The 26,232-nt window shown below is 37.4% G+C and overlaps 1 protein-coding gene and 1 long non-coding RNA gene across 2 annotated transcripts in view; both read left to right on the plus strand.

Annotated features, from left to right (window-relative positions):
- Positions 1 to 231: 231 nt before the first annotated feature.
- The window catches only part of LOC111584067 (complement C3-like), a 29,421-nt gene continuing 3,420 nt past the window's right edge, over positions 232 to 26,232 (plus strand). The window contains exons 1-38 of the mRNA XM_023293320.3: positions 232 to 376; positions 1,798 to 1,996; positions 4,944 to 5,106; positions 5,686 to 5,774; positions 6,152 to 6,240; positions 6,358 to 6,440; positions 6,525 to 6,612; positions 6,705 to 6,807; positions 7,089 to 7,209; positions 7,523 to 7,638; positions 7,906 to 8,052; positions 8,277 to 8,376; positions 9,802 to 9,896; positions 10,005 to 10,196; positions 10,333 to 10,488; positions 11,450 to 11,579; positions 12,490 to 12,573; positions 14,383 to 14,580; positions 14,676 to 14,793; positions 14,891 to 14,979; positions 15,294 to 15,433; positions 16,360 to 16,572; positions 16,906 to 16,969; positions 17,068 to 17,157; positions 19,042 to 19,248; positions 19,330 to 19,405; positions 19,522 to 19,681; positions 19,767 to 19,862; positions 20,703 to 20,853; positions 20,983 to 21,068; positions 21,684 to 21,761; positions 22,326 to 22,481; positions 24,100 to 24,162; positions 24,573 to 24,654; positions 24,795 to 24,843; positions 25,103 to 25,193; positions 25,297 to 25,386; positions 25,940 to 26,042. Coding sequence (XP_023149088.2) covers positions 282 to 376; positions 1,798 to 1,996; positions 4,944 to 5,106; positions 5,686 to 5,774; positions 6,152 to 6,240; positions 6,358 to 6,440; positions 6,525 to 6,612; positions 6,705 to 6,807; positions 7,089 to 7,209; positions 7,523 to 7,638; positions 7,906 to 8,052; positions 8,277 to 8,376; positions 9,802 to 9,896; positions 10,005 to 10,196; positions 10,333 to 10,488; positions 11,450 to 11,579; positions 12,490 to 12,573; positions 14,383 to 14,580; positions 14,676 to 14,793; positions 14,891 to 14,979; positions 15,294 to 15,433; positions 16,360 to 16,572; positions 16,906 to 16,969; positions 17,068 to 17,157; positions 19,042 to 19,248; positions 19,330 to 19,405; positions 19,522 to 19,681; positions 19,767 to 19,862; positions 20,703 to 20,853; positions 20,983 to 21,068; positions 21,684 to 21,761; positions 22,326 to 22,481; positions 24,100 to 24,162; positions 24,573 to 24,654; positions 24,795 to 24,843; positions 25,103 to 25,193; positions 25,297 to 25,386; positions 25,940 to 26,042 — 4,450 coding nt within the window. The 5' untranslated portion in view covers positions 232 to 281. The remainder of the gene's footprint in view (positions 377 to 1,797; positions 1,997 to 4,943; positions 5,107 to 5,685; positions 5,775 to 6,151; positions 6,241 to 6,357; positions 6,441 to 6,524; positions 6,613 to 6,704; positions 6,808 to 7,088; positions 7,210 to 7,522; positions 7,639 to 7,905; positions 8,053 to 8,276; positions 8,377 to 9,801; positions 9,897 to 10,004; positions 10,197 to 10,332; positions 10,489 to 11,449; positions 11,580 to 12,489; positions 12,574 to 14,382; positions 14,581 to 14,675; positions 14,794 to 14,890; positions 14,980 to 15,293; positions 15,434 to 16,359; positions 16,573 to 16,905; positions 16,970 to 17,067; positions 17,158 to 19,041; positions 19,249 to 19,329; positions 19,406 to 19,521; positions 19,682 to 19,766; positions 19,863 to 20,702; positions 20,854 to 20,982; positions 21,069 to 21,683; positions 21,762 to 22,325; positions 22,482 to 24,099; positions 24,163 to 24,572; positions 24,655 to 24,794; positions 24,844 to 25,102; positions 25,194 to 25,296; positions 25,387 to 25,939; positions 26,043 to 26,232) is intronic.
- LOC118471857 (uncharacterized) lies at positions 17,164 to 18,792 on the plus strand. Its single transcript, XR_004849197.2, has 2 exons — positions 17,164 to 18,184; positions 18,341 to 18,792. It is a non-coding gene; the product is annotated as an uncharacterized LOC118471857 (long non-coding RNA).

A 26,232-nucleotide genomic window follows, 5' to 3' on the forward strand; every position in this document is an offset into this window, starting at 1 on the left:
GAAATAAGATAAAACTTTCCACCGAAAACATTTCTAGAATTTTGCAGAACTGACTCAGAATGTTTTTAGAAACAAACAAATCTAAATAAATCTAGCTGGCAGTCAAATACATTTATCTGACAGTTTTAATGACTGAATATGTCACATTATTCATTCAAAATCTAATCAATGATTAAAGCCTGAAAAATAATTTACAGGAGGAGGATGAGACAGAAGGTGCAGGAGGAGCAACAAGCGTGTTAAAAAGGGTTACAGAGGGAGAATGAACACACACAGCAGATATGGTATCTGGCAGCAGGATGTGTTGGATCCAGCCATCGCTGTTGGCCTTTCTGGCATTGTCCTTTCTGATTTCTGTGGCTGGTGGTGCTCCACTGTAAGTACAGCTTCCTAACCTTTAAGATTCTTTGTTAATTCGAAGGCCTGATCAAAGCTAATTTGGGATTAAAAGAGATAAAATATTGTCTGTTTTCCTCTCATCATAGCACTATGCTCTGACAGTTGTGACAATGACAACTATTATGTAATTTGAAGATGAAATATAAAACATTTTTTATGCATAGCCCATTTTTGTACAACAATAAATGCTTTTCCTAACATTAAATGTTCTTTCTTATTGATATTGACTAATTCTACATCTCAGTAACAATAAAATACACTTTCAGTGGGTGTTTCGTGATGACACAACTTTCTATGCTTTCAGCTGAATTACCTCAGCCACTGAGAAAAAACACTGATGCATTTATTTTTGTGTTACTTGTCAAAAGAAATGTTGTAAAGAATTGTTCTGATCACTATAATGACTCTCAAATATAAAGGTAGATATTCCTAAAATGCTCTTTAACCATTAGATTAAAATTCTATCAATAAGCTTCAGCTATTGAGCAAAATTATAAAGTGTACTCTGATCAATTTGGCCTTTAGGTTTTTCAAATGCCAGTAAATTGCAGCACAGTTTCCTGGAATCTGTTTTCAGTTTACACTGTGGTGACACAGTAAACAGAGTGCAGCACAATGATGAAATATTTCATTGATCTAGTGCTGGATCTTGGTCAGAATGATTAATAGATTACACATTGTATGTAAAATAAATGCTGGAGGTTATTCTGTACTTCCATTTTGCATGTTTCCAAAAACTTCTGATTATTTTACTTGTTTTCCTTCTACATATATGCCTCAATACATCCTCACAGAGCTCATCTTAGTAGAAGATGTGTTGTGTTTCAAACAAAAATGCACATTATGGCATCGTAGGGAGTACATTTTGTTTGTTATTAGTCTTAAACCTTTAAAAAATATATAAAATTTGTTTAATCTACATGTACATATATCCCAATAACAGCATTTTGGTTCAGTCAGTCAGACTTTATGTATATAGCACTTTATACAAATGAAATGTAACAGAAAGTGGGTTAGATACAAACAACCCTCCAAAAGCTAGAAAAAGTTATCCTAAATAACACATGCAATGAGGAAACACCAGATGAGATGAATTTAATTGAAATAAGATAAAATAGCATTGAAGCATTAATAAATAAATTACATTTAAAATGTATTATTAAAATAGAGGTAGTGATAGAAATACAGGTCCTTTTTTCAAGAACAGAATAAGAAAATAAAAAGTCAAGTAATAAACTGTACATTGAATAAACTAAAATATGTAAATAAGTCAATACATAGAGAAATTAATACATAAAATTATTTTTAAGAAGAATCAATCAAAAACCTGAGTGGGAAGGTAAGTCTTTAATTTGCCTTTTAAAACAGCACTACAATCTTTCTGTCGTCTCTCTTCAGGGAGGTGATGTCAGCACCCAACTTGTTGCGAGTGGGAGCGGTAGAAAACATCTTTATAGAAATTCAAGATTGCACTCTTGAAGATCCCGTTAATGTTGACATCATCGTTAAGAACCATCCAACCAGAAAGAACGTGCTTGATTCCACATCTGTGACCCTGAACAAAACAAACAAGTTCCAGGAAATTGGAAGAATTATGGTAATGTAACAGTGCTTTCTGAAACTTGATTTAATTGCAAAACTATGCTTCTACCTCTGAGCTTGATGCCTTGCTGTTGTTCTAAAACACTGTGGAAAAGTTTTGCGAAGTTCTATTAATGTTTTCAGCAGGAAGTTGTTATTTTTGGCTCCCAGAATGTTCTTCTCAAAGGTCAGATAATTTTCTCTAAAGACATTTTAAAACATTATAGGATTATTATGTCCTCACATTCTTGTTCCTAACATTGACAATATCCTTCCTTTGTTACCATGCAACATTATGAGAATGTTTCATAGAAGAACAAACTATAGTATATTACATCAACAACATCCTCAGAAATGTTGCATTTTTGCTAACGTATCATATTATAGGAAAATTGTATTTAAAAAACATAAACTTTGTGTTGTCTATGGTCATGATAACATCCCGGAAGCATTTTTTGAATGCTGGTGTAAGATTTTCCATTCTTTTCTTTTCCCCCTACAGGGACATGATTTGAAATGACAAACATCCTTAAAACATTCAGTGACTGCTAGATTAAAACATTTTCTTTAAAAAGATTATTCACATTTGTGAGCCAGTGTTGCAGCTGCTAGCTGGGCTACTTGTTTTCTTGTGAACACTTTTCATTTGTACATAAAAACAAAGCAGATGCGGCATCCTCTTAAAGGCCCATTAAAACAGTTTTATGTGTACCTTGATGCCAGCCTACCTGCGCTAATTAACCTGTGAATATACACTTATGTTATGCTGCTACTTAATGTCTGAGTTAAAGATATTTTACTAGTTGTTTCATTGTCACAATATCATCACTTTGATGTAGATGTTATAAGATTTAAATTCAAGAATTTCCAATCCTGAGGATTTAAAACCAATATAATGCCATTTATAATTCGTAAAGGTATGGTATATTTAACAATAAATACATTTTACAGTATCTGACAGCTCTGCCCCTTTTGCATTCCGTGTCCTGTCCACCACCTCACCTGCTGCCAATTCCCTATTACACTCATCTCTCTCCAACTTTTCTTCATTAAGCCTGCAAGAATTTAGGTTAGGAAGGTAACTTAAGGTTGAACTCTGGGTTTTCATGGAGTATGCGAGAAATTATGCTGCACACCTATCCTGCTCCGGTTATCTTTTGGTAAAATGGTATCACAGGTCATTGTAATCCCATGGAGCTCAGCACACAGGGAGTGAAAGCAGGAGTTCTATCACTTTGACATGAAAGAATCTTTTTTTCTTTTTCTCTCCACCCATTTCTCTTCCAGATGAGCACAAGAGGACATGAGATTTAGATTCTCGTCTTACTTTGGTTTTGCCTGTTGTCTATAAGCAATTTCAAAGCTTTTTATTGGTCTATATGTGTGTTTTGTTGCAACATAATCCTAAAACAGACACTGATTAAAGCAATAAGGCCTTGCACTTGTTGACCATAAGAGAAATTTTCATATTTGCCAAGCTGGCAGCTGAAGAAGTGATTGAAGTGAGGCTAAAGCTGTCTTGCACACAATGAGAATGGGCTTGCAGCAACAGATTTAATACAGTAAATTGCAATTATAATCAGGTTATAATCAGATATGCTCTAGCCTTAGTGACTGGGAAGTGACATTATTAACCTGCATTTTTGGCAGCTTTCCTTCTTTGGCTTTGGCTGCAGCGACTGTGTTTCTTTAAGTCTGAATTCTTTCTTTTAGTGCCTCATACTTTGTTTTGGTTCATTCTTCTCATGAGAAAATACCGCTCTAGACCTGTCCATGTTGGTCTCTTTTGCATGAATAAGTTCACAGCTACATGTGGAAACCTTGGATTCACTTCATGTGATTACAGATGTTAGGTTTACTGAAACCAAGCTTCAGAAAGTTATCCTGGATTTGTTGAACTTGAGCTTGAGCCCAAGGTCCACTCTCACAATGAGCATCTTGCCAAGTGTTCTTGCAAAATTGTTTTCCCTGCCTATGTTTTGATTACCTGTGCTGACCTCTTGTCTGTTTATATAGACTTTAACCTCTGCCTGCTCTAGCTGCCAAGCTAAATACGGGCAATTCTTCCCGTAAGCCTTTGTTTGTATTTTTCTTATGATAAATCTTCTGAACTGTTCCAACCTGCCAACTTTTGATTTGCACTCACGTCCTCCTCCCTGCTTTCCCAACACACCGTTGTGACATAAAATAAGCATTTATAACTTCTTAGAATATTGGTAAAGTATTGTGGGACACTCTAATGTGTTTTCTCTTTCACAAAAATAAGCTTATTAATGAACATTAAAATGGCGTCACAGTAACAGTTTAATTATTTGTTGCATATTAGTGGATATAACAGATATTCACCACATTTGGAAGTTTCCCCCTTGTTCAACATTGAATCATGGTCAATTTAATTAGGCATTTTTGACAAGAGTTTACAAAGGAGAAAAAGACTATTTCATGTCAAAGTGAAAAACGATTTCTACAAAGTAATGATAAATAATTAAAAGTATTATTGTTGTTGTATAAATAACTAAAATAATATTTTGTAATTAATTGACATTACTTGTAGAAATCTGTTTTCATTTTGACATGAAAGAGTCTTTTTTTTTTCCATATTATTCCCAAAAAAAACCCAAAATATATTGACCATGATTCAGAGCAGAGAAGCAAATTCCTAAGGTATTGTGAAAAGTACAATCCAAGGTGGTCTGCTTTCTCTCTCAGCTGTGATTGATTGTTAGATTTTGCTCTCTTGTTACTGTAGAGCTATTTTTGGGATCACATACGTACCTATTATAACTTCTTCATGTTCCTCATATCATCAGTATTGTTCTTTTTTCCACAACACCTATTGGTATTCACTTTTTAGCACATCACTGTGTTTTCTGTACTTACTTGTGTATCGCAGATATACAGATTCTTGTCTTTTAAAACTGTATGACATACTTTCATCTCTCACTGTATCTCTTTATGCTCAGATTCCTGCCGAACACTTCAGTAAGGATCCCAAAGTAAAGCAGTATGTTTACCTGCAAGCGAAGTTCCCTGACCGAGAGCTGGAGAAGGTTGTGTTAGTCTCCTTTCAATCTGGCTACATCTTCATCCAGACTGACAAGACCATCTATACTCCCGGTACCCCTGGTGAGTCCACTTCTATGGCAGATCACTGCTGAGAAACACGTACCTAACCTCGTGAATTGCTGAATTGGTAGTATGCAGTGGCCACAAAGTGCAAAATCCCTTCAGAAAACAAACAGACAACACAAATGCAAATGAGAAACTGTGACTATCTCCTCTTTTTCTAGGTTAAATGTCAGATAATTCATAAAAGGTTTCTCACCAATTTAAGACATTGCCTAAGATTTTATTCTGGAAGCGCCATCTTGTGAGACATACTTTTTCCTCCTGTAGGCTTTGTGGAGTGTAGCTACATGCTGCACAGAAAGCAGTTGACAGTGAAAATGAAATAAACATAGACTGTATATAAAGATGGGCAAACCCTCAGTGTCACCTACAGGTTTCCTGAACAGCAGTTTTGAAGCTCATAGTGTTGGCTCTGGCCATTGCCTTGTAGGCAGTTACTAAGTTCCAGTTAATCCAAAAATGGGAGTCTATGGGGATTAATGTGTTTTGGAATCAGCCTCAGGTGGCCATTGGGGGTACTGCAGTTTTTGGCAATTCAGGCATCAATTTTATTTTTGTTTCGCCTCTGTCTGGCAGTCTTGTACAGGTTGTTTGCAGTGAGGCCTGGCATGGAACCAGTGGAGAGGGAAAATCAAATGGATACTTCAGTCACCATTGAGATTACGGTATTGTATCTTTAAGAATTACATAACTGACAATAATATTACAGTATCACAGAGAGAAAGTCTCTTGAGGAGTTAAAACTGTTCCCAGAGTATGATCAACACTGCTCCTGAGTTTTGTCACTTATAGACCTAAAACATTCATAATGCAACAGACTCTGTACAAGAAGCCATGTGAAAATTTCCAATACACAAATTGATATTCTTGCATGACCTCACCCTCAAAAGGAATATTGGGAAATGTAATAAATAACTGAAAGCAGAAAGCAAATCAACCACAGAAATACTTGCTAGAAAACAATAATTTCACGGAATGACAAAGCATGGATTTTTAGATCGATGATGCTAACTGTTAATAGTTGTGTAATGTTTATTTTTAGACCCCTGACAACATCATTGTAGAATCCAGTCATAAATCGATAAAATCAGGGATCTACTCTGCATCTTACCAGCTTGCTGAAATTGTTAGGTGAGTTTTTTAAATTTTTCCAACTTGGAAAAATTGGCCTGTGAAACTTTTATGTATTTCAGTCCTTCATGTTTACTGATGTGTCATTTTTGAAATATGAGCTCTTTGTGCATGTAGTACTGGATTGTGGAAGGTGGTGGCCAAATTCGAAAGCAACTTACAGCAGAGCTTTGTTGCAGAGTTTGAAGTCAAAGAATACGGTGAGTCCCCTCTCAAACTCTTAAAATCTTTGAAGCCTTCACCTCTCTGCCTGGTTTGATGCCAAAATGCACATCATTTCACAGTGCTTCCGAGTTTTGAGGTGAAACTGACATCTGAGATTCCCTTCTTCTACGTGGACAGCGAAGAGCTCGACATCAGTATCAAAGCTAGGTTTGTGAAATCACAGACTGATTGGAAGAGAAAATAAACAGGCTTGTATTAATTTGTTTCTGTTGATTGCAATTTTACTTTTTTGCTTTTAGGTATCTGTTTGGTGAAGAGGTGGATGGAACAGCCTATGTGGTATTTGGGATTATGAATAAGGGTCAGAAAAAGAGTCTTTCAAGCTCTCTTCAGAGAGTGCAGGTGAGCATATATTTATACTTTTGGTGCATAACAGTCTGCCTGTTGATGTCTCAGTGTGTCTCATTTTCATCTTTCCCACTTAGTTAAACTTCTGCAGTTTAGTTTCACCACTAGAATGTTACTGTCCTCCACATGGCTGCAGTTACAATACTGGAGTAGAATATGGAGTGGAATTGTCAGATTCTCTACAAATAATTAAATATATCAAAGGCTGAAATAAGAATTCATATGTTTACAAAAGGATCCACCAACTAATTCATTTTTGCATTAATTTGCATTAGATTGTCGATGGTAATGGAGTCGCCAAACTGAAGAAGCAGCACATAACAGACACCTTTCAAAACATCCTCGATCTTGAAGGAAGCTCCATATATGTATCTGTCAGTGTACTGACGGAGAGCGGTAAGTAAGAAATGCACCACATCATGTGTGAATTGTACTGGTTTTGCTGTTTCACATTAAGGAGTGTTACCATTATCATCATGGGCTATGCTTATTATGAGATACGTTGATGTATTTTGCTGATCAATTAGTGATCTCTGCTGAGTATTTCTAGTTCCATAAATGTAAAAGGCTTTATTTCATTTTATAAGCATTCCTGTGATAAGTTTTGTTTACAGAATTACAGAATTAAACAAATTGAACTGTTAAGTGTCAGAGGAGTGGCACTGGGGATCAAAGTATAATGACTGTGATGTGCATGTGTCAAAAACAGGTAGTGAAATGGTGGAGGCAGAGTTGAGAGGTATCCAGATTGTCAAATCACCCTACACCATCCACTTCAAGAAAACACGACAATATTTCAGACCAGGAATATCGTTTGATGTGGCGGTAGGTAATGTACTAATTTAGATTTACATCTTTGTAAAATGAGAGCAAAAGATGTAGATGACTACATCCTCCAAAATGTCACTGCTCTATAAATCCCCCACACTCTAGATCATATGTGATCTGTCTGAGTCATAACTTTTTGCTGCACAGTATCTACTACTACAGACGATTACGGTATTCATTCAATGGTTTGATAAGGTAATAAAACATGTTTTAGTAAGATGATTTAATTTCTGATTGTTCTGCTGTTATTCTCTATAATTGCAGATTGAAGTTGTAAATCCTGATGGCTCTCCAGCGAAAGGCGTTACGGTGGTGGTGGAGCCTGGCAATGTGCGTGGTGTCACTGAATCCAATGGCATGGCGAGGCTTCCCGTCAATACAGAGGAAATCTTCGCACCCCTGTTAATCAAAGTATGTCTTTAGGATTGTCTCTGTTATTGTCTCTGTCTTTTAATCAGCTATTTATGTTTTTGTCTTTTTGCTATGCTTATTTTGCATCTTTTGCATTTTGAAGACATCTTTTTGCCCCCAGGAAAAAAAAAGGATTGAAGAATGTAAACTTGATGCCTTTCAGGTGCTCCTAAATTATTTTTTAGTTTGTGGATGCTAACCTGTTGGTGTGCCTTTAATTACAGGCAAGGACCGATGTTCGTGGTATTACACTTGAGAGACAAGCGTCGGCCAATATGACGGCTCTTCCATTCACTAGTAGAAGCAACAATTTCATCCACATAGGTGAGGAGTATTCTGCACAGACACCAGGTGGTAAACTTTTTGATAATGACGTTACCATGGAGATGTTGTTTCCACAGCATCATAATTAAGATTGCTCCAGGACCATCAGTGCAACTGATCAATCACATTACTGTGATGCGATATGCAGCATGGTAGAAGTTTGCATTCAGGGATTCCTGCCTGGTTAATCGCCTTTAGAATCTTGTCAGTGTTTTGAAAAGGTCTCTTTTAACCAAGTCTTGCTTAGTTGAATGGTCTGACTAGCTCATAATCATGCTGCTATGGAGGAATATACACTCTGGCCTGTATGCATTTCCATAAAAAATACACTATTGTTTTGGGTGAAGCTCAGCCAAGGATGCAGCAATGATGTCTCCTCAAAAATAGTGACAGGGAATTGTTTTGGTGGAACATTTGCAAAGAGAGACAAGAGTTGCCTGATGTTTAGATTAAAAGGTTCCTTAGTTGTTTTTTTGAGAAACCTAAACAAGCTTAAGTCATTATAGAATCATTTAGTTTCACATGGGACTTAATCCCAGGCTACTGGATGAGAATTCTGTATTTGGCTGAATTTTTGTTTGTTTGTTTTTAGAACCAATACCAGTGCCGATTATCAGTAACTGAGAATGGCCGATAACCAACGTTTGGAACCAATATGCATTAAATGTAATGTTTTAACATCATGTGATAGCAGAGAACCTGTCAATGATAACTAGAATTCATCATTAATAAGGGTGATTAGAACTGAATTTTCATAAGAGTGCTTAAATTAGTACTCCTTTGTTTATGTGGGATCCACTGAGAATAATCAGTGCAACTGCTGCAGTTACGTCTGGTGCTCTTCTTTTTTCTTAATCTTTCACTGTTAGGGTTAACCCATCACTTTTATGGTCCACTAAGGTCAATATCTTAAATCGTTATTAGTTATTGTTTTCCAGACTCTGTTTCAGGGTAGTTTGTGGCTGCCTGCTAACTTAGCTTGCTTGAAAATCCAAACCTGAGATCTCTATTTTTGACTTTTGCTGTGAAACAGAAACATCTCATACTACCACAAGCAGCAGTCAACCTGTAACTCTAAACATGTACAAATTTTGTTTGTCTGAAAATGACAAATCATGAAAAGAAGATTAGCACATAACATCATCTTCATAATACACTGTCTGATTCCCTGAAGCTTTCTTTGCTCGAAAGGTTTTCTGCCAGAAAGCCCTGAAGACAAACTCCTCCCACTACTGACCCATTTTTAAATTATTCCCCATATCGCAAAGCTATGGCATAATAACACTGTGATTGGTAAGTTACAATGAAGGTTCTGGAGCAGCTTTAATCACGTTAACAACACTGCATTTATAAGTACACCAACTAGCCATGGGTGAGTTTCTGTTAAATGTCCAGCACTGATTGCGTTGAGTTGTTTTTTTGCAGGTGTTGACACAGCAGAGGTGAAACTAGGAGACAACTTGAACATCAGGCTAAACCTCAACAGGCAGGAAAGTCAAGAAAATGACATCACATATCTGGTAGGTGTGTGTGTGTGTGGGTGTGTGTGCGTGTGTGTGGGTGTGTGTGTGTGTACATGCTTGTGTAGCAGCCTGTATAAGTATTGTTGTGTAAATCTGTGTCCCCAGGTTTTGAGCAGAGGTCAGCTGGTGAAACATGGCCGACACCGGAATAAACGTCAAACACTTATTTCCTTTCCTCTCATCATCACCAAAGAAATGCTGCCATCATTCCGCCTTGTTGCCTACTACCATCCAAATTCTGGTGAAGTGGTATCAGACTCTATTTGGATAGATGTAGAAGACTCCTGCATGGGATCGGTGAGAGATGTAACACAGTCAGACTTATTAAATTAGTGCTACAAGACGCCCACACACAAGCTAGTAAAGTTGTAGGCATGTATAAAAATGATACTGAATATTGAAAAGTTAAATCTACTCTTTCTTCTGTCTTTAGCTGAAATTAGAACAACCGAAACGAGAAAATTCCTACGAGCCCCGCAACACATTTGGTCTGAAGATCACAGGAGATCCAGAGAGCAGAGTGGGACTGGTAGCAGTCGATAAAGGCGTCTACGTCCTCAACAACAAGCACCGGCTGACGCAGAAAAAGGTTGGGTTTTTTGTCTTTGTCTTTTAAAATGACTGATAAGGGATTAATTTAAGATCACAATGTGTCAACTGGCTGACAGTCAAGTTGATGAGGCCTTTTTGTGTGGAGTTGTGGGTGTTTCTTCCCACATTTCAAACACAATAAAGTTAGGTTTATTGATACTCTAAATTGCCAGTAGGGTTGAATGTGAGTATTTAAATTAAGTGTCTGTCTGTGTTAGAGACAGAGGCACCAACAGAAGCTCCTTTCTGATGTAACTCCAGTGCAGTAAATATGATATTGGCAGTACTGGTAGCATGAACACTGTCTTGCCATTGCCCATGTTGAAATTCAGAAGTGACTGGTGCTGGAAAATGTTTGAAGTGATGCAGTTTTTTTGTTTGTTTTCTAATCACATGTGATGTGCAATTTCATCTGGAAAATTAACCTCATCTAAGCTTAAAATTGTGATATATCATCAATATCTATATGTTATAAAATATTCTACATATTGAAGATGAAACATGTTTAATAATAAATAATAAACCCAGCAGGGCTCAAAAATAGTAGACAGAGGTGCAAGATGTTCATGTTGTTTATGATTTATAGCATTAAAATGCTGTTATTCTGCAAAAACATCTATTTTTGAGTTCTCGCTACTTTTAGTGATAGTTGTGTGGTTTTAATAGAAGTGCAGGAATTTATATTGCAGTGAAAAATAAGCCCACAGTGAGTGAAAATGTGACAAATGTGTGAAAAGAAACAACCAGAAACTATTTATGGTTAAGATGTTTAAGTGACGTTTTTTACTTTGGACAACTGATAGCCCCTTGAAGTGGTGAAAGTCAAGACTAGTAAAAATGCTTGAAAAACAAGATAAACATACAACAAAAAACCTTTACAGAAGGTATGATTCTTGATTTCTACATCCCCTGACTGAGATTTCTGTGTCTGTATTTCTGGATTACTTTCATCCTGTCAGATTTGGGACGTCGTGGAGAAGTACGACACCGGCTGCACACCAGGAGGAGGGAAGGACAGCATAAACGTCTTCTTTGATGCTGGACTGATGTTTGAGACCAACACTGCTTCTGGGACGCCCCACAGAATAGGTAACGCTACTTCTGTCTTCACTGTGACTTTCTCTGAATAATGTAAGGGGAACTGACTGGCAAGTCCAAGCAACTGCGCCACAAAATAAATTCTTCTTTTAGTCTTGAAATGAAAGGTATTGCAGAAGGTGTGTGTTGTTATGCTTTTTTTTTTTTTTTTTTTTATACTCTGGTTTTGTTTGTCAAGTAAATGTGTTTTACTATCATGATGGTTTCTGAGGTTAGACCTTTGTAAATGAAATCAATGCAATAAATACGAATCACATTGTCCCAAATATTTTTCATTTATATCAAATCAATAATTTAGGCTTATGAATCTAAAATTTTAGCAGGGACCTCCAATGTTGGGCGACATTATAATTAAGGCATCTGTATCTCACTGTATTTTGCATTTAAATGAATGAATGAATGGATGAATGAATGGATTTGAATAAAACAGTGTGCTAAATTTCTGTCAGATTAAGTAGGCTTCTTTTCTCAGTGTAGTAGATGCATATTTAGTTTACACTTTGGTTAATTTATCACATGAGATTCAGTGTTGGGCAGATTGTGGGGTAAAAAAGAGAAACACATGCTTACAGACATGCACAATGTATAGCAGTACTGTATGTAAATAATGGCAACAAGAATTACATGGGATGAACAATAATGTGAAGTATTTAAGTGATGGAAAAGTAGCAGCAGATTGACTTGCTGCACATTATGAACTCACCCAAATGCTAACGATCTTTTCAGTGACAATGTTACTCAATGAAGTCAGTTCAATTTAAAGATCAGCTGTTAAAGGTTTGCAACACTTCTGCATATTTGGACACAGGAACACGTCTGTGGCTGCTGTGTCAACCTACCTCAAACTATTTATTTTAACAGTATCGCGACACTTGGATTGAAGTGTGTTTTGCATTTCCAGATTTTAGCTGCAACGCCAGCAGCAGCAGCAGCAACAGCAGGAGGAAACGAGCCATCACTATAATGGAAGTCAGAACCAGCTTGGGTAAGAATCAAAGCTCAAATTAACCAATTACTACACACAGAAAAACAAACCTTGAGAGTTTGAGGATATGTACTAAAGCAAACTGGCATGTAATGAATATATGTGTGTGTGTGTGTGTGTGTGTGTGTGTGTGTGTGTGTGTGTGTGTGTGTGTGTGTGTGTGTGTGTGTGTGCGTGTGCGTGTGCGTGTGCGCGTGCGCGTGTGTGTGTGTCCTACAAACCAAGGCTTATGCCTCCAAAGGGGGGAAAACAGATGAAAAAGATGCCCATATTTTTAAAAAAAAAAATGTTTCCTTCGTGCTATTTTAAGAGCCACTTTGAAACTCCAGGACTCAATTTTTCTGTCGTTCTGTGGAAAATGTTTGACATATCACATTTCACAAATATTTTTTATAAATATCCATATTTTATGCTATTAACATTCCAGGAAAACCAGAAGTGGTGGGCAGAAATGGAAAAATGTGATGATTTGAGATAGAATGACCTAGTGACATTTCCAAGCATGGATCCCTACTGGGTGTCTCCTCCTAGTCTAAATAAGCTAGTCAAGTGTTCTTTAATGCACAAGCATTTAAGCACTTATTATTATACCTCGGGCTTATTCTTATAGACTCTTCTGGTGCAAGTTTCTGCACCTAACTTATCCCACAGCTTTACGAAAACCCTACAATTTACATATCAAAACATGCAGCTTAATCGGGAATGGTGTGCTGTGGCTTTTTTTTGTATGTTTTTTTATGAAATTCATAAAAACTGCCTTAAAAGTGCCCATTACATTGAATGGGAAGTCGGCCAGACAACTGCCAAAACCCAGCCATCTTTGGAATCCTGTAGCTCTGACATACCTTGCAGTAGAAACTTCACTCCCAGTTAAAATGGGTCATAAGGCTTAGAATGTGATTCATTTTAATCTCTGTTTTGATATCTTTTATGCATTTTATGCAGTTGCAGTTTAAGTTTCATGAATTTTTTGAAAATCCAGGATTTGACAAGGCTGGTCATGACACCCACTCCAGTTTTGACCAGAATTATTTGTGTTTTTTGTAAGCGCAGTTAACCTTGTCTCCTCACAGTTTCTACACTGCCAGAAAAGTATATACAAAAAAATAGACATTTTTGTCCTCTTTCACCCAGTGTGAGTCTTATTGCTGCAGGACTTAATTTTCTTTTTCATAAATCTTCTCACAGCACAGAGTGTGACGACCAAAACTCTAATTCAATCCCATTATAATATCTGAGTTCCAAAGTTTCAAGTGAAAATCAAAACGTAGGGTCTCTCTAACTTGCCACTAAATCTATAAAATATACAGTATGTACAAGAAAATACATCAGTTTGTTTAAAACAAGATTGTGTTTTACATAGTTAAAGAAGTTTTTTGATATGACTCACAGTTTTTGACCTGTGACCATTTGTTTGAGGGTCTAATCTAAATAGCTGGCTTTTCAAAATAAAATGTACTTAAATGAACAAATTATGAATGAATAAATTATATCTTATGTATAATCACAACATTACATAATAACCTGCAAAAGCTGCATTGGTACACTCAAAATTTCTCCAGAAATGTTTGAATTGAATTTTTACACCTCTGTGTAGGTGCTAATCAACACCAAAGAACCTTTTTAAGGGGCCGTTACAAAATGCGTATTTTAATGAATTGCAGTTCTGTCAGAATGAAAAAAGCAGTGATATGTTAAGATAATATACTTATATCTACAAGCATTCTATGGACAATGTGTACATTCTTAATTGTTGTAAACCATCATTTATTAGCTCCTTCTTTCCTCCACAAACCTCTTTCTTTCCAGCAAGTCAATATGAGGACAAAGAAGAAAGAGAGTGCTGTTTGGATGGCATGAGTGATGTCCCTGTTTCATACAGCTGTAAGAGGCGCAGCGAGTACATCCTGGATGGTCAGGGCTGCGTCAAGGCCTTCCTGAACTGCTGCAGGGAGATGGAAAGACAGCAAAATGAAAGGAGAGAGGATGCCCTGCAACTGGCTCGCAGTAAGAGACGGGCACAAGAGATGCAGGAGATTTATAGAATGATTTAGATTTCTGCCTCTATGAAAAGTAGTAACCCTTTTTTATGATTTCTTTAGCTGAGGAGGATGACAGTTACATGGACAGTGACGAAATTGTTACTCGTACAAAATTCCCTGAAAGTTGGTTTTGGTATGAATACAAACTACAAGCGTGCCCGAAACACAACCCTCATTGGTAAGGATGGCAATGCACTGAAACATCATGCAACCATTAAAATCTATCTGAAAGTTCTTTTGCCTCTCAAACTGCTAACTGCATTTCTTGATTTCAGTGAGACCACGTTTTTAGAGCAAAATGTTCCTTTGCCAGACTCAATCACAACATGGGAGTTCACTGGTATCAGTCTGTCAAGAACTCATGGTGAGGATTGATTCTCTGCACAACTGACTTTTCTGATTGTAGTAGTTGGACTTTGTTTCACGCAGATACAGTAACTGCCGTATTTATGGCTTGATTCTGTCCCAGTTCTTTGTCGTATACATCAGTGTCTGTCACAACATTCAGTGTCTTTCAATCAGTGCTCAAACCTTAGTTAGTTTGAGTCACAACTGCATGTGTGAATTTTAAATTTTTTATTTTTTACAATATGTACTTATGCACCATCATCTTCTATTTTTTTTCATTTTATTCATTTTGTTTTCATCTTTTCATTTGTTTTATCTTCTCTATTTAAGGTATCTGTGTGGCTGATCCATTAGAAATCATTGTCCGGAAGAGATTCTTCATTGATCTTAGGCTGCCGTACTCTGCTGTCCGTGGAGAGCAGCTGGAAATTAAGGCAGTCCTCCACAATTACACCCCTGAGCGCATCAGAGTGAGTCAAAAAAGCAGTAAATATAGGACTGAAACACAGTGTGAGGCAAAAAGAAGTTGTGGCTTATATCCCTAGTGTCATCACTGTGAGTCTGGGTATTGCTTTAGTATCAGGCAGAGTTGCTCAAAACACTGTGCAAAGACACTAGGGAGGTGGATGAAACAAGCGTATATCAGCAAAATGTCAACAATAAACTATCAAGGTGTTAATAACTGAAAGGTAACAGTCAGCTATGACAAAGTATAGTTTCAGGAAAATCAGATATATCACTGTTAAGGTGCTGCTGAATATTTCTTGTCATTATTTTTCTCTACTGTCATTTTAACTGTATTTATGGTGACGTATGAATGTTTCATGCAAAAAGTGTCCCACTTTAAGAAAAGGTAAAATAAGAGCAAGATTTTGGCAGATTCTTGCTGCTCTGGCTCTCAGACTCGACGACACAATATTTGTCTGACAGCACCATTTGTAGGATGAGTGAATGAGGTGAATGTGAGGCAGTTGTTTTAAAGCTTTAATATTAAAGGGTCTTTTCATACACCTATTTCACGAGGCAGGTGCATAAGAGAGGATGTGTCAGAATCCAGTACGCTGCCTAACTTGCAATGATATATTTATTAGTGCGACATTTCGTTCCTAAATCTTCATTTATAGTTTTGTACAAAGTGAAAAGCCAACAATACAGTTATTATTGTAGCCAGTGTCTCTTGGTAACACCAGACACATATCACTGGTCACCTAAACCTGATTCTTGTGTGTGTTCTGATGATGCGGTAAAGGTGGGTCATTGTCATACTCATTGACAATACTAATTCAATGGATCCATGTCCCTATGTAAGCATAATTTTTATCCTCCTTTATTTGCATTCTTCCTTTAATTTGTCAGTCTCATTTATGTCCACCTCTCCATCTCAATCACCATCCAGGTGCGCGTGGATTTGAAAGAGGAAGCCAATTTATGCAGTGCAGCTTATAAGCGTGGGAAGTTTCGTCAGGAGGTCGACGTAGGACCCGAAACCACACGAGTCCTACCATTCATCATAATCCCCATGAAGAATGGAAGATTCCCCATTGAGGTCAAAGCAGCTGTTAGAGAGACATTCCTCAGCGATGGAATCCAGAAGATGCTTCTGGTGGTGGTAAGAGAAAGACTTTTTAGTGGTGTCAGAGCTTCGTCTGCCATATTAGAAATGATTGAAATTCAACCAGCAATGAAATAATGCATGTTTAAAGTTTGCATTTGCATTTCAGATCAGTAACTGTCTGTCATGCATGTTCTCCGGCCACTTAATACAATGTCAGACTCGTCTAGCTAGGGCGGTGTGCAATTTTCAAATTATACTGAAATTAATATTAAGAAACGTACCATGGATATTAAAAATGTCAACATGCAAAGCCTTTTATATTGTCCTCAAAGGTACTCAAAGATAAGTTTTTACTCCTGGTGTGTTTATTAACTGTTATTTTTCCAGCCTGAAGGCGTACTGATAAAATCTCCAACAAATGTAGCCCTGGACCCTACAAGAAAGGGTGTCAGTAAGTTTGCCACTGAAGTAGCCACAATTAGCAAAAAAGTGTAATATATGCATCTGCTTTTTTTATTTGTGAATCCTCTAACTTTTCTCTTTTCTTAGACGGTAAACAGGAAGAAAGGATCAACAGTAGAATTCCTGCAGTGGATTTGGTTCCAGACACACCTATGAGCACAATAATTTCTCTGACAGGTGAGTTCAAGGGACATATTTCATTCAAAGTGGAAGTCTAATCTTATCATGTAAGAGTACAGTTCATGTAAATAAGATGGGTTGCTGTAGTTGATGGTTGATTTAACAGCTTCATCCATCAGTTTACACACACATTGGTGCAAATGCAAAGAAACTGACTACCCATTGCATTGCATCTGCATATATGCTACATTATTTACATTATTTTAGGACATACAGACCTGATCAAAATCTTAAGACCAGTTGAAAAATAGCTAAAATTTACCTTTTGCACATTTGGAACTTAATGAGGTTTTAAGTAGAGCTACAATATGCAAAAGTAAGAAGGGGGAGTGAGACAAAAAGCACTTTGAAAAAGTAATTTATTGAAAACAACAAGTAAACTGAAATAGGCTGTTTATCAGCTGATCAAAAGTTTAAGACCATCGCTCAAAAAATTACAAAAAACTCTCCAAACCAGAACAAAAAATGTTCTCAGTAGGACTCAGTAATGAGTAGCTCCACTGTTCTTGTTAATCACTTCAAAAATTGGTTTGGGGATGCTTGATGCGAGTGTTTCCAGGAGGCTGGTGGGAACATTGCTCCAAGTGGTGAAGATGGCTTCATGAAGGGCATCAACTGTCTGGAACTGATGGCCATTTTATAAACTTCCCTTGCCATCCATCCCCAAATGTTCTCTATGGGATTTAAATCAGGGGAACATGCGGGATGGTCCAAAAGAGTGATGGTATTCTACCTGAAGAAGTTCTTGGTCAAGCGAGCATTGTGAACTGCAGCGTTGTCCTGTTGAAAAACCCAGCTGTTACCACACAGACGAGGGCCCTCAGTCATGAGGGATGCCTGCTGCAACATCTGCACGTAACCAGCCGCCGTTTGACGACCTGCACCACCTGAAGCTCCAGTGTTCCACTGAATGAAAAAGCACCCAGATCATGATGGACCCCCCTCCACTGTGCCGGGTAGAAAACATCTCAGGTGGGATCTCCTTGTCATGCCAGTAACATTGGAAGCCATCTGGACCGTCAAGGTTACATTTTTTCTCATCAGAGAATAAAACTTTTTTCCACCTTTCAATGTCCCATGTTTGATGCTCCCTGGCAAAGTCTAAACAGGCAGTTTTGTGGCGTTGTAGGAGACGAGGTCTTTGAATACGTTTTTTGTTTTTGAAAACCTTTTCCCGCAGATGCCGTCTGATGGTTATTGCGCTGCAGTCGGCACCAGTAAGGGCCTTAATTTGGGTCGAGGACCTCCCTGCGTCTTGACGGACAGCCAATCGGATCCTCCGGCTCAGCGCAGGTGTAATTTTTTTGGGTCTACCACTTGACTTTTTTGTTCCATAATGCTCAGGATCTTTCAAAAAATTTAGAATGACTGTCTTACTGCGTCCAACCTCAGCAGCAATGGCACGCTGCGAGAGGCCTTGATTATGCAGCTCGACCATCCGACCACGTTCAAGAAGAGAAAGCTTCTTAGCTGTAGCCATCAGGAGGGCATGACCATGTGAATGTCTGACAGAAGATGAGAATTTTGAGCAGATTTGGGCTTTTATAGCCTGTGGTCTTAAACTTTTGATCAGCTGATAAACAGCCTATTTCAGTTTACTTGTTGTTTTCAATAAATTACTTTTTCAAAGTGCTTTTTGTCTCACTCCCCCTTCTTGCTTTTGCATATTGTAGCTCTACTCAAAACCTCATTAAGATCCAAATGTGCAAAAGGTAAATTCTAGCTATTTTTCAACTGGTCTTAAGATTTTGATCAGGTCTGTATAATGTCACAGAGTGCCAGTAAAATCTTGTTTTGTATTGTCAGTTGGTATTGGTCCAACAGAAGTATTGCCTTCATAATTGTAAATGACCAACTCAGTGGTTTTCTTTGTCCACACAGGGAGAGAGCAGATGAGTGGTCTGTTTGATCACGCCATCAGTGGGAACTCTATGGGTAATCTGATCAGACAGCCCTACGGTTGTGGAGAGCAGAACATGATCACCATGACACTGCCCGTCATCGCAGCCGTGTATTTGGACAAAACCAACCAGTGGGAAACTGTGGGCTTTAACAAACGGAATGATGCCATCCGACACATAACAACAGGTACAAAATTCTCCTCAAACTGGTATCAAAGATTCAGTAGACAGCTGAATGGCTGTTAGTGAAATGTTTGTGTGTGTCCAGGCTACACATCTCAGCTTAAATTCCGTAAAGGCGATGGATCTTTTACTGTGCATCCTGATTACCAAAGCAGTACCTGGTGAGACATCTGAAAATTCATGAACTCATTAATGTTTAAGTCATTTTATGTACAACCAAATAAATAACTGAAAGTAAATTCAAAGCTATTACACCACCTCTGCTCTCCTCTGTTAGGCTGACAGCCTACGTTACCAAGGTGTTTTCCATGGCCTATAATCTGGTGACAGTGCAGAACAACGTCATATGTGACGCCATCAAGTATCTCATTCTCACGTCAAAGAAACCCGATGGCATGTTTACAGAACTTGGATACGTGTACCATCAAGAAATGATTGTGAGTGCACAGATTTCTGCAATTATTAAATCTGGCTCTAAACAAAAACAAACAAAATCACACCTTTGTGTGTGTCATTGTGTAGGGTGACGTGGTGGGTTTGGATTCAGACGTCTCCATGACGGCCTTCTGCCTCATCGCTCTGCAGGAGTCACGTACAATATGTTCTACCACTGTTAGTGTGAGTACATCCACCTGAAACAAGGTTTTCTCTACTCTCTTCTCTCTATTTCATGACCAGGACAGATGAGAAGTGTAAGTAATAAGTTACTGAATGTGTGGAAAGTGACTGTAATCTTGAGATCACAAGGATTTATACATATTCAGCCAAACAGTGCAAGACCTAAAAATCTGTAAATGTAACAAATATAGAATCTTTTTACTTCTTCCACCTGCTTTTCTTGCTATTTCTTATTTTTTTCTCAGCTGGCAAATGAACAACACCATAACTTTAAAATCCTCTTTTGCAATGGTTCCAAAACAATGGAATTTACCATTGTTTGCCTCAATATTCCTAAAAACTCCTAAATACTAGACTCCCTTGCATCACCAGAGTCTCTTTTTCTACTGTTTATGCAAAATTTGACATATAAAACCTCCAAAATATTTTTTTTTATTTGCCTTTATTCTTATTTTTCATTTTTTCACCTTGAACCTGTAACTTTATTATCTTATTTCATTTTGGTAGAAGTTTTTAAATGCAGGTGTATTGCAGTCACAAGCATAAGATGTTGTCCTTTGCCTTTGTTTGCTTTCTTTTGGATCATTTCTTCTTGGTGACAGTGGTTTTTATTTACAACTCTTCCCATGTTTTGGCATGCACTTCAGGTGTTGAGGGGAGGGAATAAAGAGAATCCATACAACCTGCATGTAATTTGCATACTGTGGAGAAATTGCCACTTTTTGTGGTATCAGGATTCCTCAAAGATCACAAACATACAAGCTGGATCTCGACTCTGCATCTCTGTCATTAAGCCTCAGGATTTATTGTTAAAGCTTCTGATTAACTGTCTTTGTACAGAGTTTGCCAAGCAGTATAGACCAGGCAGTTTCCTATCTGGAGAAGCGTCTGTCCAGCATTACCAACCCGTATGCTGCTGCCATGGCATCATATGCCCTGGCCAATGAAAACAAACTGAACAAGGAGATCCTCTACAAGTCTGCCTCCTCAGGTTTTCTTACACAACAATCCTTAACATGCTTTTGAGATCTAAATCAATGATGACAAGATAGACAGACATACGTATGTAAACAAGAGGATTTAAGGACTAAAAATTTGTGTTTGTGTGTGTCTTCTACAGACCGATCCCACTGGCCTGTACGTAATGATCATGTTTTGACACTGGAAGCCACAGCTTACGCTCTTCTCGCTCTCGTAAAGACTGGGGTGAGCACATAGAAGAACTGTAATTCCTGTTTCTACTGTAAAACAGCGATGACATGCAATTCTCTATTAGATTTACTATATATATACATGTTTGTATATATATATATATATATATATATATATATATATATATATAGATATAGATATAGATATAGATATAGATATAGATGTTTGTATGTATATATGTTTTTCATGTTTAGTTTTTGAAATTACCATATATTTTCTTCTATGTTGGTGTCATTTTCTACAAATAGCAGATCTTGCAAACTGCAGTGTGTAATAAATACTATTTTATATTTATGGTTTGCCATGTTCAAGATCCTAGTTGAACATGTTATGTGAACGTTTCTTTTTTATTTTAAAAATAAAGCAAAATGGAAATTTCACTAGTTTTGCAAGTTAATGAAAGTACTGTGGAACATTTTAACCTGATGATGGCAAAAATATCAAATCAGGGAATTGACAAAGTCAGTAATACTTGTCCAGCAGAGACTTTGAAAATCTGTTACAAATATAACATGTTAGATTGTAAAATATATTTAGACGTCTACATTCATTAAAATTACTTTAACAAGCTTTTTTCTTCTTCTTTTTCTTCATCTTCTGCTATTTAAGGCCTTTGAAGAAGCTAAACCCATTGTGCGATGGCTCAGCCAACAGCAGAAGCAGGGCGGAGGATACGGATCAACTCAGGTAACACAACTCTCTCAATTCTGGATACATTCATGTGTGTTTTTATCACACCTTTCCTGGTTTTTTGCTGTAACCTTGGACTTAAGTAGATGTCAACTGATACGTTTTTTTTCAGGGCCAAAACCAATTATTAGTGATCAATGAGGCAGAGATAGGTGATATTTGGAAATGATAATTGTATTTAACAGTGAACTTTTAGTGTCAAAATCTGGAATAACACAAACTCCAACACAAAACACTGACTGACAGACAGACAGACAGACAGACAGACAGACAGACAGACAGACAGACAGAAACTTTATTCATCAGGAAACCAATGTTCAAAAGAACGTGCAATAAATGTGCAAATCATGTTGGTTGAAGAAATAAGGTGATCGATGTTCACAAAGAAAAAGTGCAACATCACTGGTATTTACAGAAGAAAGATACTAAAAATAAGTCTAACTACGGTGTAAAAACATACATAATATTCAAGCATTTATTTATTTTTTTAAAATACAGATAATAATAATACAGGATTGATTATGACAGTGAATTTTGATTATGTCTATTATCTCCATCCAGGCTACTATCATGGTGTACCAGGCCGTAGCAGAGTACTGGACCACTGCTAAAGAGCCAGAGTATGATCTGGACGTGGACATCTTGTTACCAGGCAAGTCGCTGATTGACAAGTACAAGTTCAACAAGGAAAACCACCATTCCACAAGAACATCTAAGGTAAGAACACACAAACCCAGAGTGGCTCATTAAAGCTGCATTAATCAACTATCTGACCATACTGAGCAGAAAAAAATGAATGTAGGCTATTAGTCTTTCAGGTTTCAGCACCCCTGTTCCTCCTCACTTAAACCTATGAATCATTTGTCTATTAAAACTTTGAAATACAGTTGTAGCATTTTATATGCAGCATGATAGCACTACTGATGAACTTGTTAGTTGCAATTCAAGTCTTGTGATGCAGAGCAGCATCTTTTCTCCAGTTGTAACCTTGAGGCTTATTATTTAGCCATAATAGGTACTTGTATATTGAGTCATCTCTTTAGTAATTCTATGCTTTTCCTTCAGTCTTGTTTCTAGAATCATGACTATCTTTCCTAATGCTTGTGCTGAACATCATGAGCTTTACTCAGGCTGTTGAATAAAAAGGCTTCAGGTCATCATAAGGAGTTGCGAATTGTCTCAAACACCACAATGTGTAATAGCTACATCGATCAACTGTGCAAAAATGTATTAGTTTTACACTATAAGCTATAAAATTATGAGATGTTCTGTTTGACCTGAGAGTGTTGCAGTCTTTAGTGTCATATTAAATACTGGTTAATGGATTTCAGTTTCTATAAAAAGTTTTGCTTTTTATTTGAAGACATATCAAAGAAATGCTTGCTGTCTCCATATTGTATGCTATATTTAAAGACTCACTCTTATAAAAATCGTGTTTTACCATGTTAACATGTCCCTTTGATGTTTTATGATATGCTGGAAGACATGAATGAAATAAGCAGTCAGTGCCATGACTGAGCATTTCGACCGTTCACCTTCCAGACTTCTGGGGTTTCATTTGTAATAAAGTTAAGGAACCAGTCCTGTCAGGTGTGGACTGGGGCTTTCTGAATTTTTCTCCCTAAGAATCGGTTTCCAACTCCAGTATTACAACTTGCCATAGTGTAATGTAGAGCAGTTTGAGCAGGGGGTGAATGGAGAAAGAAGTTAGGGATTTATGTGGGTGGACATGTGCTTTTAAGGGACAACAACCAGAGAGGGACTTTAGCCAGCAACCTCAGTGTTTTGTGTGATTTTCGCAATTTTTAAGCATTACAAGTGATTTTCCGCAACACGTCCCACTCAGTAACCTATAGGCTGCTGCAATTCTGGTTTTAAGATCAACATCCAACAACAGACAGAGCATCAGTTCGGGTTTGGTGTCCGGCTTCTTCCAAAATATCTGCACTTTCTTTATGTGCCGTGATGTTGACAAACCAGTTCCAAATATTTGTCTGTCTAGTTTTCGGCACTGGGTTGGATTGTTAGTGTACAATGGATTTAGGAAAGCTGGCTGAATGAAGGGTTGGTGGAAGCAAACCTCACATTACATGTCTTGTGATTAGTGACACAACAGGTAAAACAGAGCTACAGATTTCTTAGCCACATGGATTTGTTACCTTAAGTGACTCCTTTGTGATGTTAAACCCATTATACCTTAATCTGAGTGTTTAAAATATACATTTCTCTCAGATTTGTGCTTGTAGGTTTGTAGGTGTTCTCCTATTTCAAGTGATACCTTTGTACATGACTGTAAATGTTTGTTTACCCATATGCCTATTTTACATCTCAACAGTTCGGCGGTATAAACAAGGATATAAAAGTGACTGCCACGGGAACAGGAGAAGCAATGTTTAGGGTAAATAAACACTCTTTTCTTTGAAATTTTATTATCTGGTGTGTGTTGTTGCACATTTCTTTTAATTTCCTAGATATGACAAAAATCAGTTTTCAACACTCAGAGGTGATTGTAAGCACACTAGAAATTTTACAGTAGAGTATGACCTTTCACTGAGTCTAAAAGCAGCACATGACCAATTCTCACTGGAAATTTGTCCTAACAAAGAAAAAAAACCTGATTTTCTCCCACATTTTAATAACAGAAATGGTGCTACAAAGGTCCATTTTTGTCTTATTTCCATTTCTTGAAAAAAATAAAGAGAAGAATTACTTTAGCAAATATAGATTTTGAATTTATCTTAGACCCTCTCTCAGCCTCCAACTATTGTGTCTTTCACATTTTAAGCAGCACTTTTGTCTCTGTGACAGATGGTGTCGCTGTATTACGCTCTGCCTAAAGAAAAGAAGAGTGACTGCGAGATGTTCGACTTGAATGTGCAAGTCCATCCAGGTCATTTTCCCACCTCCTTCCATCTCTTTCTTTGTTTTGTTGTCAGTCTTTGTCTTTTGCTTGCTTATATTTGTATTTTACTGTTCTGAGAGAAAAAAATTAAAAAAAAGAAACACTAAACCAATACTTTGCTCCTGCAGTGAAACTAGGTGAGGATGAGAGGATATACAAGCTACAGATAGAGGTTATGTAAGTAACATCAAGAAATCATAATCCATAAGCACATCCATTTTTCCAGTTTCTACACACTCTGTTTTTGATTTAATGTTGTATTTCTGTTGTTCATTTCTCATTTTGCACCTTTTGTGCCCCGATTTCCACTTCAACAGTCTGAGAATTGTTGCTGTTCACCTGTGTTTTCCCATTGTTAAAACTGATTAAATATTTCACAGCTTCATAAAGGCTGTTGGATCTTAATTTTTTAGTGGTTTACCTCCTTCTCATGCAGGTTTAAGGACAAGCAGCGCAGCACAACAATGTCAATCCTGGATGTCGGTTTCCCAACTGGCTTCACTTTCAACAAAGACGACCTGGACAGAGTAAGATCATATTTGCAAACAAATACATAATTACACAGGATTCAGACCAGCTTAAAACACATCATATTTGTACTAACCAGTTACTTTTAAACTCTGTGTGTAGTTGTCTAAAGGACGTGCTCGCATCATTTCAAAATATGAGATGGACAAAGTTCTCTCAGACAGAGGCTCACTCATCATCTACCTGAACAAGGTAAAAGGCTCTTTGTGGCTCCCTTCCTTAAACTGAAATACTTTAAGTTGCATTGACAGTGAAGTTGGCCTGCGATAGAGTGGTGACCTGTCCAGGGTGTCCCCTACCTTCGCCTTAAGTCAGCTGGGATAGACTCCAGCCCCCCTGCGACTTTAATGAGGATTAAATGGTGTATAGATGATGGATGGATGGATGGATGGATGGATGGATGACACTGAAGTTGTATTAATTCTTCATATTAGTTTAGTGGTGCTTCTGATTTATTGAAGGCCTGTAGGTACTTCAAGAATTTCCTGTCTCAGAGAACTTTCTGTATGGCTAGTATGTACTGGTTTAGTCCACCCTAATTACAAAAATCGTTGTAGATAATGGTGTTTGTGGTGTTTTCAAAATGACACATTTAGCAGCAATCTGGCTCCAAGTCTGGGCTAGCTTTTCAAGTTCACCATAAATTGTTATTATTGGAAATACAGTGCATTCTTCCAAACAATATCTCTGTCAGAAGCAAAGACTGCTCTTGTGTATTGTCCATTACTATATCGTTGTACCACAGATTTCTAATGTGCGCTCAGAGGAGATCTCCTTCAGGATCCATCAGGACATGAAAGTGGGCATTTTACAACCAGCTGCTGTCTCCGTCTATGAATACAATAACAGTAAGTCTCAGAGACACGTAATTTTAAAACACATGCATCCTTAGACTAACATACTCATTCTTGTTCTTTTCTTTACGGTTCGCCTTGAACACATAAAGTACATTAACCCATGTGCAATATAACCATAGTCATCTCACTTAGGTTTACAACCCAATATGTTCAATATTCCTACTGCATACTGCATAATGTG

This window comes from Amphiprion ocellaris, chromosome 4 (assembly GCF_022539595.1).
Source record: "Amphiprion ocellaris isolate individual 3 ecotype Okinawa chromosome 4, ASM2253959v1, whole genome shotgun sequence".
NCBI classification, from domain to species: Eukaryota; Metazoa; Chordata; class Actinopteri; family Pomacentridae; genus Amphiprion; species Amphiprion ocellaris.